The sequence below is a fragment of the Melanostigma gelatinosum genome, assembly GCF_949748355.1.
Source record: "Melanostigma gelatinosum genome assembly, chromosome: 5".
Lineage (NCBI taxonomy): Eukaryota > Metazoa > Chordata > Actinopteri > Perciformes > Zoarcidae > Melanostigma > Melanostigma gelatinosum.
In genome coordinates, this window is record NC_136638.1 from 28,074,495 (window position 1) to 28,089,245 (window position 14,751).

The 14,751-nt window shown below is 42.7% G+C and overlaps 1 protein-coding gene across 1 annotated transcript in view; it reads right to left on the reverse strand.

Moving 5' to 3' along the window:
- nfkb1 (nuclear factor of kappa light polypeptide gene enhancer in B-cells 1) overlaps positions 1–14,751 on the reverse strand; it is a 31,290-nt gene that overhangs the window by 8,575 nt on the left and 7,964 nt on the right. Inside the window, exons 6-17 of the mRNA XM_079268197.1 lie at positions 7,639–7,790; positions 7,342–7,505; positions 6,925–7,083; positions 5,376–5,480; positions 4,813–4,904; positions 4,157–4,295; positions 2,706–2,861; positions 2,463–2,588; positions 1,881–2,018; positions 1,247–1,376; positions 1,015–1,129; positions 143–362 (exon numbers count right to left, since the gene is read on the reverse strand). Of these exons, the coding sequence (XP_079124323.1) occupies positions 143–362; positions 1,015–1,129; positions 1,247–1,376; positions 1,881–2,018; positions 2,463–2,588; positions 2,706–2,861; positions 4,157–4,295; positions 4,813–4,904; positions 5,376–5,480; positions 6,925–7,083; positions 7,342–7,505; positions 7,639–7,790 (1,696 nt within the window). The remainder of the gene's footprint in view (positions 1–142; positions 363–1,014; positions 1,130–1,246; positions 1,377–1,880; positions 2,019–2,462; positions 2,589–2,705; positions 2,862–4,156; positions 4,296–4,812; positions 4,905–5,375; positions 5,481–6,924; positions 7,084–7,341; positions 7,506–7,638; positions 7,791–14,751) is intronic.

Here is a 14,751-nt window from a genome sequence, read left to right on the forward strand (position 1 = left end):
GTGTGTACCTGCTGTGTTGGTGTGTGTGTGTGTGTGTGTGTGTGTACCTGCTGTGTTGGTGTGTGTGTGTGTGTACCTGCTGTGTTGGTGTGTGTGTGTGTGTGTGTGTACCTGCTGTGTTGGTGTGTGTGTGTGTGTGTACCTGCTGTGTTGCTGTGGTCCAGCAGCTCTCTCATCTCTCTGTGCTGCAGTAGAAACTGGACCATCCCTCCTCTTCCTCCTCCTCCTCCTCCTTCCAGCCGGGACGCCAGGTGGAGCAGCGTGTTTCCATTACGATCGGTCAGAGTTGGGTCTGCACCGGCCAATAGCAGCGCTTCCACCGCCTCCCTCTGCTGGGTGATCACAGCCAGGTGCAAAGGAGTCTGGGATACATGGAGAGATTATTTTACTAATGCTTCCTTGAAAACTAGCAAGCTTGCTTGTAACTACTAACTCCTTGATTGCTAACTTGTAAGCATCCTTGCTCGTTGCCCCCTAACAAGGCATCTTACCCTGCTGCTTCTTGCTTCCTAAGTAGGTTACTTTCTTGCTTCCTCACCCCCTATATAGGAAGCTTCCTATTTTATTTCCAAACTAGAAAGCTTCCTTCATTGCTCCCTAAATAGAAAGAAACCTTTCTTGCTCCTTAACTGGTCACTAACTTGTTTATTGCCCACTAACTTAGTTACTTCCTTTCTAATTGCCTTCAGGGTAAGTTTCCTTTCTTGCTTTGCATCGAGTAAGCTTCCTTGCTCCCTAACTAGAAAGCTCTTCTTGCCCCATGATCCCAAACCAGTAAACGTCCTCGCTCAATGCCTCCCGAACCAGCAAGCTTCCTTTCCTTACCGAGGTCATTTCCTTGTTCCCTAATAAGAAAACATCTTTTCTCCTAGCTTCCTAAGTGAGTTTCCTTCTTGCTCAATCAGAGAGCTTCATTATCTCTGACTCCCCAACTAGAAAGTCTGTTGTTTATGTGTTTCTGGTCTCAGAGTAGGAGGCATCCTTGCTGCTAGGAAACGGTGCATTTCCTTCTACCTGGTACAGGTGGTTCCTCGTGTTGAGCACCTCCTCTCCAGGCAGAGCAGAGACCACCTGAGTCAAACTCTTCAGCGCCTCCTGCTGGCTGTGGAGGACAGCCAGGTGGAGCCCACTGGAAGGAGAGGGAAGTGAACGTGAGGGAATTAAAAGGATCAATCTGAGCTGTAAAAAGGTTTTCATAAAGTAAGCTGGAGAGGTTTAAAGTGAGTTATTTATGTTCTGTACTGACGTGTCTCCGTCCTCGTCCTGAGCCGTCATCAGCTGGCGCTGTGCGGCCAACAGATACGCAGAGTCTCCGGTGACCGAGTACTGAAACAGAGCCTCCAACTGTCGGCTGGTCGCCTGAACCGACCGCTCATCTGCATCACACACAAAAAGAGAATTCTAACAGAAAGGAAAACTTTGTTTTTGGTTCAATCTATTGTTTTTATGCAACAGAAGCAGAGCTGATTTTAGAAGGCAGCACAATATACGTAAAACACAAAGCATGGAAACATTTAAAGCACAAAGAAACGTTTTGTATTTAGAATGAAGTTTAACATTTCATCTCCTTAGCTGCTGCAGTATTACTTCTTTCACACTTAATAATCATTACTCTGTTTGTTCATATATTTATTCTACTGTTCCTGTTATTCTTCTGTTGTAATCTTTCATCTCCTTCTGGCACAAGAATAGTTTTTCTTGGACAAATAAAGTTCCATCTCATCTCATCGCTGCATGTTTAGCATTTACTCATCGTGTCTTGAGTTAAACTATCCTGAACGAATCTCTGATCATCTGTTGTGTTTGATTAAACTCTAAGTTACAGTTGATGTGTGTGTATACACACAGTGTGTACAGCGATGGCAGCAGCAGATGTGTACCTCTGTGTGGTTCCTCCACGCTGACCCCTCCCTCCTCGGTCCTCTCCCCCACATCAAGGCCTCCCGGCTGGGCCGCAGCTCTCAGCACGACCCCCGACCCCGAGTCATCGCTGTCGTCTGCTGCGTCGCTCTCAGAGGCTTTAACACAACATTTGTTTCCTTTCGCCATAAGTTTTTGATTTTACAGTCAACAATCATGACATTTCCTTTGTTTACAGTGGGTTACAGTGGTGTGATGAATGAAAATAGGCCGTTGAAGCTGTAAAAGATCTCAAACAATGATAAAAAACGAGGCAGTTCGTCTGTAAACTTCCTCTTATGTTAAGAAATGAATTCATTGATTTGAGACTTTTGAGGTGAGAAATAACGCAGTGACTGAAACTTTGAGTGTAAAAGTGTTTTGAGAGTTTCCAGAGGCGGTGAGTTGCGTTGGGTCACCCGTGATTTGCATGAAGTAGCCTAGACCTCAACTTTATGAGGAGCGAAATGAGGAGCGGCCAATGTCACGCCCTACATTTTAAAATGTACCATCAGTGTCCACTTCAGTCGATCGTAAACAAACTGTGTGTCATTTCATCTCACCGTGTTTGATGCCTCCTCCTCCTCCTCCTCCTCCCAGACCAGCTGAGTATCCGGTGGAGAAACCTCCTCCTCCTCCTCCGCCTCCTCCTGCTCCATAGTTGTAGGTAGTGAAGCCCTGAAAGTAACCTGGTGGACAAATCAAACACACCCACAACATCAGTTGACAGTGTTATCTTCTATTGTTCTGAACTGTCAATGACTTTCTAGGTTTTCGAGGTGTGTGGTAACCCAGGCTAACTTTACCTCCTCCTGCTCCTGCAGAGCCGGGTCCTCCTCCTGCAGCAGGACCTCCTCCACCTCCTCCTCCTCCTCGGTATAGACCTGCACCTCCTCCATGGCCGCTAAAGTCCTGGAAGTTTGGCAACGTCTTCTGTCTCTTCCTCTGCACCTCCTCCTTGTCTGAACACACAGGTACATGTATATGAGCACACGTGAGCTACCTGCCTACCTGTGATCTGAGGGCGGAGCTACCTGTGATCTGAGGGCAGAGCTACCTGTCCTACCTATGATCTGAGGGTGGATCTACCTGACCTACCTGTGATATGAGGACGGAGCTACCTGTGATCTGAGGGCGGAGCTACCTGTGATTTGAGGGCGGAGCTACCTGTGATCTGAGGGCGGAGCTACCTGTGATCTGAGGTCAGAGCTACCTGTGATCTGAGGGCGGAGCTACCTGTGATCTGAGGGCGGAGCTACCTGTGATCTGAGGGCGGAGCTACCTGTGATCTGAGGGCGGAGCTACCTGTCCTACCTATGATCTGAGGGCGGAGCTACCTGACCTACCTATGATCTGAGGGTGGAGCTACCTGACCTACCTGTGATCTGAGGGCGGAGCTACCTGTCCTACCTGTGATCTGAGGGCGGAGCTACCTGACCTACCTATGATCTGAGGGCGGAGCTACTTGACCTACCTGTGATCTGAGGGCGGAGCTACCTGTCCTACCTATGATCTGAGGATGGAGCTACCTGACCTACCTGTGATCTGAGGGCGGAGCTACCTGACCTACCTGTGATCTGAGGGCGGAGCTACCTGACCTACCTGTGATCTGAGGGCGGAGCTACCTGTCCTACCTATGATCTGAGGGCGGAGCTACCTGTGATCTGAGGGCGGAGCTACCTGTGATCTGAGGGCGGAGCTACCTGTGATTTGAGGGCGGAGCTACCTGTGATCTGAGGGCGGAGCTACCTGTGATCTGAGGTCAGAGCTACCTGTGATCTGAGGGCGGAGCTACCTGTGATCTGAGGGCGGAGCTACCTGTGATCTGAGGGCGGAGCTACCTGTCCTACCTATGATCTGAGGGCGGAGCTACCTGACCTACCTATGATCTGAGGGTGGAGCTACCTGACCTACCTGTGATCTGAGGGCGGAGCTACCTGTCCTACCTGTGATCTGAGGGCGGAGCTACCTGACCTACCTATGATCTGAGGGCGGAGCTACTTGACCTACCTGTGATCTGAGGGCGGAGCTACCTGTCCTACCTATGATCTGAGGATGGAGCTACCTGACCTACCTGTGATCTGAGGGCGGAGCTACCTGACCTACCTGTGATCTGAGGGCGGAGCTACCTGACCTACCTGTGATCTGAGGGCGGAGCTACCTGTCCTACCTATGATCTGAGGGCGGAGCTACCTGTGATCTGAGGGCGGAGCTACCTGACCTACCTGTGATCTGAGGGCGGAGCTACCTGACCTACCTATGATCTGAGGGTGGTAGGTGAAGGGTTTGGGTTCGCTGGTCTCGTTGTCAGACTTCCTCTTCAGCTGGACGAACACTGAGGTCGGTTTCTGCAGGTTCTGGTCGCGATACTTCGGAGTCTTGAACACGATGGCGAACTGACGGCAGAGAACACGTCGTCACGGTAGCATCAGGTTTAATCCAGCTGGAGATTCTGAAACTACTACTGTAGTGCTACTACTGTAGTACTACTACTGATACTACTACTGTAGTACTACTACTGATATTGCCATCAACTCCTGATCTTGTGGCTTTGACTACTGTACTTCTACTACTGCTGATACAACCAATACTGCTACTAGAGCTACTGCTTTACTACTAATATTAAGATAATATTTTATTATTATTGCTCAACTTGATACTTTAACCTACGAATACTTTTACTGCTTCTGCTACATGTGATACTCGTACTACCATTACTATAAGAGCTGCTACTGATGATTCTACAACTATTATATTTTCTATTTATTTGTGCCATTACTACACTTCTATCACCACACTTCAACATTAATATTCATCTTCTACTACATCTGTTTATTCCTTTTTTATTAGATTAAAATAATAACTAATACTTGTGTGACTACGATTACCGGTAGTCCTACTAACTCCTCGTACCTGTCTGTGGACGTCTGTAGGGGAGAAATCTCCCAGAGCCTCCCAAGTGACCCCCGAGTCGTCTTCTTCATAGAACCGAACCTGGATGTCATCTACACACACACACACACACACACACACACACACACACACACACACACACACACACACACACACACACACACACACACACACACACACTATTACACTAAACCCACTAAACACAACGAAACTTATTCCACCTCAGTAAAGTTGAAAACAAACAGTCCTATCTGCTAAAGAACTTTTAGTAATATTAACAAAACAACTCAACGCCGCGTTAAACACACGTGTAAGGAGGATTTAACAAACTCTCCAGCACAAACTCATACGACACTTTTATGTACATTTCATACACTCATGAGGTCACTAGTAGAGAAACTGTTATCCAGCTGATGTAAAAGTGAAAAGTAAAAATCTTTACAGAAACTAGAAGAGGAAAACGCCTCATGATGAATCAGAGCTGAGACTGAACTTTGTGGGTTTTGTGTATGAAACGGTGCGTTTGTGTTTCGGTGTCGCTGTCTCTTTAAATCCCCTCTCACCTTTCTGGACTTTGTCACAGAGCAGGTAGACCTCCTCTCCTCCGCTCACGCAGCCGGCGGTTCGATCCATCCGCACGATCTTCAGGTTGGAGGCGTTCGGAGCCTCTAAAGGGGAGACAGAGAAGCACAGCGGCTCGGTCACTGGAGACAACAGAAGGGCCGCAGGTTCGATTCCCAGCCATGAAGAAACAACTCAAGACTCAAACTGAGCTGAAATGAAGCCACAATTCAGATTATATTCTGCCGAATTAAAATAATTTCTCTCAAGGGTTTCCTAAGATTTCACGTTCTTGAAAATGAGACGGACAACCCGAGAACATAATGCTGGTGATGGTTACCGGCGTGGAGACATAAAAAGATAGATCATAATAATATTATATATACATCTGTAATATCCCACTAATATTCCAAAGTTAACAACATGTTTGTTATCTCACAAACTATTCTGCTTCAATCTATATTTGTTGGCGTTTAGCGTTTCAAAACCAACATATTCACTGCGTTTATGATTTAACAGATCACATTTACGTCTTATGAATTCTCATACGAAGTCTTGAGTTCTGACCAAAAACTAGGGACGGATGTACTAACAACCTGAAAACAGGACGCCTCTGGACACAGCTGTTGCCGGCAATTTCTCTTTAAACTAAATGTAATTTGTACTAAATATCTCCGAGAACCTCTTTGAGGATCCGAATGAGTTCAACAAAGTGACTCTAAATCAACTTTCAAGTGAAACATTCGAAACTCTCCATTCAACTCTGCAGCCTCTCTGGGAACAACTGAACGTTTGGAGATTAAAACACAGCTGAACTCTCCGTTTGAGGCTGGATTCTAAAGTGAAAGTGCAGAACGTCGTGAAGTGATGATTTTTTTTTAGTTCTGACAGGAAGTTGCTGCAGCGTACGGAAACCAAACCAGCAGGAAGAGGGAAATGAAACCAGGCGACCCGACCCAGAGCGGTCCTCAGACACGAGGAGGGTGTGATCACAGTTTAATAAAGTAGAGCTGAAGACAGGAAACACTGAGACACCATGAAACAGTCCTGAAGCAGAGAGAAGCTTTGAAAGGACAACAAAGTTATGATGGACGGTCCATCATGGTTCAAGAACCAGAACTGAACCGTGAGGGCTTTTCCTCCACTAACAATATTCTTTAATCTACTTATCGATTCGTTTATTTGATCAACAGATCTGTAAAACTGAAACCTTAAACCAGTCTCTGATCTCAAACCAGTCTCTGATCTGATACCAGTCTGGGAACTTCTGCCAGTCTGGGACCTTATGCCAGTCTGGGACCTTATGCCAGTCTGGGACCTTATGCCAGTCTGGGACCTTCTACCAGTCTGGGACCTTCTACCAGTCTGGGAACTTCTACCAGTCTGGGAACTTCTACCAGTCTGGGACCTTCTACCAGTCTGGGATCTTCTACCAGTCTGGGACCTTCTACCAGTCTGGGACCTTCTACCAGTCTGGGACCTTCTACCAGTCTGGGACCTTCTACCAGTCTGGGACCTTCTACCAGTCATGGTAACTGTGTTCAGACTCACTGCTGTCGTAGATCGGATCAGACACGACGGGCTCCAGTCTTCTGGTGAATCCTCCGTCACTGTTTGGGAGAAACGCCGTGAACATGAGCCGAACTACGCTGAGGTCCATTTCTTTAGCCTGAAGAGACGCCGCGGTGCTGATCACACTGCGCTGGTGGTCTGAGGAAAACAATCATAATAATAAGACAGAGAGACGGACAGACGTTCATTAAAGACAAGGTGAGAAAAAAAAAAATAATAATCAGACAGACAGAAAATAAAGATAGTTTGTTCGATAAAAAATGTCCCCACTTTCCTAAAATGTCCCCTCCTAATATGTCCTCTCATTGTCTGAAACTTCAACAGGTCCTCTCAAAGTCACCAGAACAGTCTCTCACACACACACACACACGCACACACACACACACACAGACTGACCGGTGAGGTCTCTGGGGACCCTGACTTCCCCCTGCAGAGCGTCGATGTCCGGGTGGATGGAGACCCCACAGTTGTATCCCAGCCGGAAGGCCTCGACCATCCTGTCCTCCAGAGTCTTGGCCACGTTCTTCTTTGTCACATGGAGGATGCCCAGGTTGGGGAAACTATGAGAGAAACACACCTGTGAGTCTCGCACCTGGCGGGTTTACACACACCTGCGTTTGATGGTGCAACGTGTGTGTGTGTGTGTGTGTGTGTGTGTGTGTGTGTGTGTGTGTGTGTGTGTGAGAGAGAGACCTGATGGTGGAGTCTTTGGGCTGCAGGTCGGTGATGCAGATCCCTTTGTCACACTGTTTCCCCACCAGACTGTGAGCGTGAAGCTGAGGGTTGGGGGTCAGCGCCGTCACCAGCTGGACCACGACCCGGGCCGGACCCTGGTAGTTACTGATCTGAAACACGGATCAGCATTTCATTTACTCTATGATACAACATTTCAAACGGAGTCAGGGACAAAACAGGACTCATTTGAAGTTTGTCTTTTTTATTACACACATTATTTTTACATCGTCAAAACCTGGCGCCTACAGTACCCACAATGCAACGCAGGTGTTTAACACACTAACTGCTAACAGGATATTGGATCTTGTGCAAACTTGATAACAAAAACTGCACGAAACACAAGTAGTCTCCTTGCTTGAATCGGCTCTTTGATATGAAGGATTCTTCTAACTGTGTTCATCTCATCAGTTATTCAATTAATACACAACAACAACAATGATATTCAATTTACAACCTTGTTTGCACAAGATAACAATCTTCTTTTGGGGAATTCTGTAGAGAAACACCAGACCTGCGCAAAAAATGTATAAATTCAGCTCCCAATTTTGAATCTATTTTTATATGAATTTTGTTTGTTGATAAAATCACTGATTTCTGAAATAAAACCTAAATATTCTAAGTTCTTTAAGTCTTTATTTTACTCATAAATCACCGTGTTCTTTACATTAAAGACCAGCCAACCACAGCTTCCATTCAGAGACATATTCAGCTTCATGAATAAAGATCCAAACCGTCTGAAACGCAGATTAAAATCTGATTACAGATCAGTTAACTGTAAAACATCAGTAAATGAAACTTTAAAAACAAAAAAGAAATGACGAAGGAGACGAAAACAGAAAACTGGAGGTTACATATATATATATATATATATATATATATATATATATATATATATACACATATATACATATATATATATATATATATATATATATATATACATATATATATATACATATATATATACATATATATATATATATATACATATATATATATACATATATATACATATATATATATATATATATATATGTGTATATATATATATATATATATATATATAAATATATATATATATATATATATAAGTGATATATTTAAGTGTCTCCACTCACTGATTTACATGTTATCTCTGAACTGTTTTACATAAAATCAGATGTAAAGAAATACACTGTGTTCCTGTTTCTAGAGTGTGTGTGTGTGTGTGTGTGTGTGTGTGTGTGTGTGTGTGTGTGTGTGTGTGTGTGTGTGTGTGTATAGTTCATGATCCTGCAGGTATTTTTCTGCCTGCAGGAACGTTGCAAACTGTGCCGCGGTAAATAAACACGAGCACCACTTCCGCTTCCTGGTTTCTTGTCGGCCAATCAAATCGCTCCATCACACAAAACCCAGTTCCTAGAAACACGGCGAGCGGCTGCTGTTTTAAAATGAGTTTCCTGAATATTTGTTGTATCCGCTCAAAACAGCCAGGTGGAGTTTGATCACCAACGGAAACTAAAACCTTCTGGTGCTAAATTAGTCTGACTCGTGCAGTGAAACACAATCCATTTCATTTATTTATTTAAAATATATTCTTTTCTCTATATGACCACTCTTGAACTCCGTAGGTCCGAGTGTGTGATTTATATTGTTATCGTCACTTCTTTTTAAACCCATAAAAAGCTAAATGAGGTTTAAAACTTCACCTTAAACTATTTTACTGACGAAATACGGTCTATGCAGGTGTCTCTGCTCAGTGTCAGTGTGGGCTTATTTTGTATTATACACACAAAACAGGTAAAGAAAAAGGTTTTATTTCTCTGGAGGGTTCTTTCCATGTTTCGTTTCACGGCTGCAGCGTTCTCCATCAAAACTGGACCAAATTAAAGTTACCCTTTATTACCTGAAACCGCAGCAATGTTGTTCCAGTGAACAGGAAGTGACCATATCTTGACTGAGGAGTGACGTAGAGACGCCGTATACGTCTCTGGTGTCGACCTGTCAATCAGCGTGTAGCCCCGCCCTAAAGCATCCCCTGCTTTATGGTCTGTGTGACTCTAAATGGACCATAATGTACTAAATGAACATCATGCTGTATTGAAGAAGATTTGAAACTAGAGATTGAGACAAACTCATGTTTACAATGTTTACTGAGGGAATAAATCAAGAGAGAAGTAGAGTCATTTTCTCATAGACTTCTATACAAACAGGAGTCGCCCCCTGGTGGACACTAGAGAGAATGCAGCTTTAAGACATGAAGCATCGGCTTCACTCGGTAGGACCGGAGGTTTGTCGCCTAATTGCAAGTCTCCTTCAAACAATAATCTAAGACACACTGTAGGGTTTGCGCCGCTAGTTGCTGTCCACGTAGAGTGATTAGTTAGATAAGGTATTTATCAGCATTAGTGGTAACCAGTCGGGTAACGCTTTAATATAAAAGAAACAGCTTGCTGTTTGTTCAACAACACTTTGGGGAAAACAGTAAATCAATGACGGAGTGAAAAGTATCTTAAAGTAGAAAAACAACATAAGAAATGAGTCCAGAAACATTCATGGAACATCACAGGTCGTTGAGCGGAAACACTGCGTCTGTAACTGAGCTACAAAAAGAGGCGCATGAAGCAGAATTAGGACACATCAGAGTGTTGAAGGGTGTCAGTGTTCTGTCAGTGTTTTTGGGTCAGAGTGGACGCTCCCTCCCTCACACAGATGTTACACCTCTGGATGTTTCATCTCAGAGATGCAACTAAACACCTTTCCTGTTCGTGACGCAACTCCACTTCCTTGTAATTACATGTGGGCATCAAGGGAGGAAATTCCCAACAGACATGAAACAGCACAGGTCTCTCAGTGTGTGTGTGTGTGTGTGTGTGAGAGAGAGAACCTGGGCAGGTCCAGACCAGCAGAAGATTCTTTTACCCCAAAACTCAACCTGCTTCTTTGAATTCCACAGCGTATCAAACTAAACACACACACTCTGCCAAAGCTGCACAGCTCTCCACATTATGTCTCCACTGCCATCATTAGTATTAAACTAGCTCCACTACCATCGTTAGCATTAAACTAGCTCCACTACCATCGTTAGCATTAAACTAGCTCCACTACCATCGTTAGCATTAAACTAGCTCCACTTCAGGGTTCTCTTGTTAGAAATATTAAGTTTCCTCTCTGACGTCCTTTGTTAGAAACCTCAGTAAAGTCCGTCATATGTGAATCATTTCCTTCCTGGAAGTTTCCACAAAAGACAAAAAATAAAATAAAATAAAATAAAAAAATAAAATAAAAATGTTTAAAATATATTTATTTACTAATTTGAATCAACAGAGTCTTTTATTGTGAAATTTGTCAAAGAGCCAAAAGTAGAATTCAATGAAGAATGAAGTTAACAAGCAGAATAATCACACATTTCTGATTAATACGAGTTTGGTGAGTCAGAGACCTCATCATCATCTTCTTCATCACCATCATCATCTTCGTCGTCCCACCAGAACACCAGGAGGGGTTTCCCCACTCGGCAGCCTCAACATGCAACACGCTCACATCCATCCGACAAAAGAGACAGAAAGAGACTTCCTGCTCCGCTCTGATGACCTCATCTCATTATCATAATGATTCATAAAATATTTCCTTCACACCTCCTCCAGCACTGCTTCTCAACTCTACCACATCACATATATACACATATACACATATATACACATATATACACATATATACACATACATATATATACATATATACACATACATATATACACATACATATATACACATACATATATACACACACACATACACACACACACATATATATACACATACACACATACATACATCCACACGTACATATAAATAAATAAATAAATATATTAGTGCTGGGCAACAATTACAATTTTTATGCGATTAATTAACTCATTGTTATGGCAAAGTTCAATAATGAATTATAAAGTAGTGTATTGCGCACTTTTATTTTGAAAGTACTGCTGTATGAACAAAAGGGCAATAACATTTGGTTCACGAGATGCAGGCAGCATGTTTTCTACTAAATGTGAACATAATTCATACTTTGTTGGCATCTAATTCTGAAAACCGGATGTTCGTCTGAAGAAACCGGATGTTGTCTCACGTTAATGTTTCCGCTAACTTTCAAAGTCCTTCGCTCGCTTCAGATCTGTGCCGTTTAAAACCTCCTGGGCCCTAGCCCTATTTTTAGGCCTCTGCTCGAAAATTGCATACCCATACTCAAGAGAGTCCAGAACTCTAACTACAAGGTCTATTTTAATCATTGTGATGGTGTAATACAGGTAACACTTGTGAGATGTGTTCAATTGTGTAAATAATGTGTCTATGTTACTGGTTAATAACTGATACACTTATGGCAGAGCTCAAATTGAAAAAGTTTCAGGTTCGCCTCAAAAAAAGCACTTTTATTGAACTTCTTTTTTATAATGCAGCTGCAAGCTTAAAAACACACCACAGACATAGAACAACACGTTTCACATTTCCCCACCACATATTTTACTTCGATTGAGTGAAGCAGGCCAGCATAAATGGTCTGATTCAAGCTAAATTTAGATTTTCGGAACCAGCAGTTGCATTGCTGTATTATAATTGTATATACTATATAACTAAATATTAACTATATATTCACTTTTATTATCACCAAGAGTGTTCAATAATCCTAATAAAGCAGTTTGACACCATTTGGAATAATTTTGAGCAGTTATGTGTCATATCTGTCAATCATAAAAATATATGAAACATAATTTGTGTCTGTGTGACTGTAGAATGGGCTGTGCTTGCTCAATTTACACAAGAAACACCTTTTATGATGTGGGATAGTCCAACGGGAGCCATGCGGGGGTGTTTGACAATCTCCTTTTCGGTTTACTGACTAAAAATCGGAAAATGCTGGGCGAATCAAAACGTATGTTTTTTTTACCCAATTTTTTTGTCGTGACCTGTGGCTGATGTTGGCCTATATACCCATAACTTTTGAACGGTTTGAAAGAGAGTAATTTCGATGACGCTGTTTGTCTCGGCGTTGAAAGGCAGGCCTATGTGATGTATCACTCCGCCATATGCGATCCCTGCTCAGTGATGAGAAAACTATACAGAGGCATAGTTCAATGATTTTTGGCCAAAATTGTGGCAAATCTTCTAGATATCTTCCAGATGTGATCTTAGTTCATGTATAATTGTGTTTGCAGTGTTTACAATGGCTGGTATGATGATGTTGCTCGGACCTTTTTTTCCCAGACTATTTTTTTAATATGTCTGGACCAATAATTATTTTTCTTCGTGAAAAATGCTTTCTACGACACGCTGAGTGCTACACTTTTCTAAAAAATCTCTCTGGTCCAAAGGGTTGCGTTTACCGTGAATTTCAGCATATAGGTGCACTAACATTACTGACGATAGGATGTTCGCTGGCTTTTATCCCACTGTTCTCGTCATCCTCTTGTTGTTATGTACATGTATTGTCTCTTGTATTTCAATTAAGAAAAAATAAATAATTAAATCCAGAATGAAAATAAATGGCTTCCCATCACTGGCAGACTGTTATTATAAGATGTTAACTGACATTTGTCCCATTTTTTTGATATTTTACAGATGATACGATGAATCGATTAATCTGGAAAATAACCTGCAGACGAATCGACAATGAAAACAGTCGCTAGTTGCAGCTCTAGTGGCGATACTTGTGAAGAACATCGGTTGAGACGCGTCTAACATCTGGATTGATGTATTTCTTTAAAGTTCAGTAAAGTCTGAGGAGAGACGGAGAGTCAGACAGGAATCTGGGGATTTCCCGTCTCCTCTGGTTTTAGGTTCAGACTCCAAACGGACACGTCATGAAGCTCATACGGGGGGGGGGGGGGCATAAAGTCCAACAGACACACTGTCCTCCACAACATAAATGTGCCAGCGCCCTGATTTCTGATTTTCAGACTTGTGGTAACTTTGGGAAATCCCGAAGTTGGGATAAGATTTCTCCCTAGATGCAGCGAGGAGAACAACCCGAGCCCGTCAGCTCTCCTGGCACTCGTATTTAAAGTATAGATCAAACTAAAAACATATTTTAAAGTTTATCTGAATCAACATCAGGCTGATGGATGAGAACAAATAAGATGAATTCACCAAAAGCAAATAAATAAAACACCTCAAAATAAAGCTCCATTCCTGTTCAACAGCGAGTTATAAGACCGAACTCTCCGGAAAAAAACTCAGCAGTAGATTTTGCATGAACACGTTTTTACTTCCAACGGTCAAAATGTAGGTAAAGCTCAGATTAAATAATCCTGTATTGATCCTCCCTGGGGTCATTCAGGTGTTGCTGCAGCACAAAGACATGAATACATATAAGAGTAAGACGTGCGTACAACTAGAATAAGAAGAGAAGCAACAATAGAAACTATACAAGAGACTTTTAAGTCAAGTCGTAAGTGTGTTTGCCTCAAACAAACAGAAATATAAATACACAATATGTGCTTGGGTTCAAAACTTAAAAGAAGACTTGAGGTTATGTGTTCTCAGATCGGAGCTCTTGTTTTATTATTGCTGTAATATTTGCATGAAATATTTAGTTTGTCATTCAGAGAAAAACCTTTGAAGAAAAGTCAAACTACAGACTTTCACAATAAGAGAGTCAGCTGACAGGAAACAGAGACCACAGTCATTCTGTGCTCATTCTTCTCTGTGCATCTAGATCGCTGATGTCACTTCCTGGTCAATATTTTTAGCCTCATTGTTTCACACTGAAATGAAGTTTAAATGTCACCTTGCTGGACAGGTGAGCTCTCACTGATGCACAGAAGTGACCATATGTGGACTGAGGAGGAGTGACGTAGAGACGCCGTGTAGGTCTCTGGTGTCGACCTGTCAATCACTGTGTAGACCCCCCTTAAGCATCCCCTGCTTTATGGTCTGTGTGACTCTAAATGGACCATAATGTACTAAATGAACATCATGCTGTATTGAAGAAGACTTGAAACTAGAGATTGAGACATAAACTCATGTTTACAATGTTTACTGAGGTAATAAATCAAGAGAGAAGTAGAGTCATTTTCTCATAGACTTCTATACAACC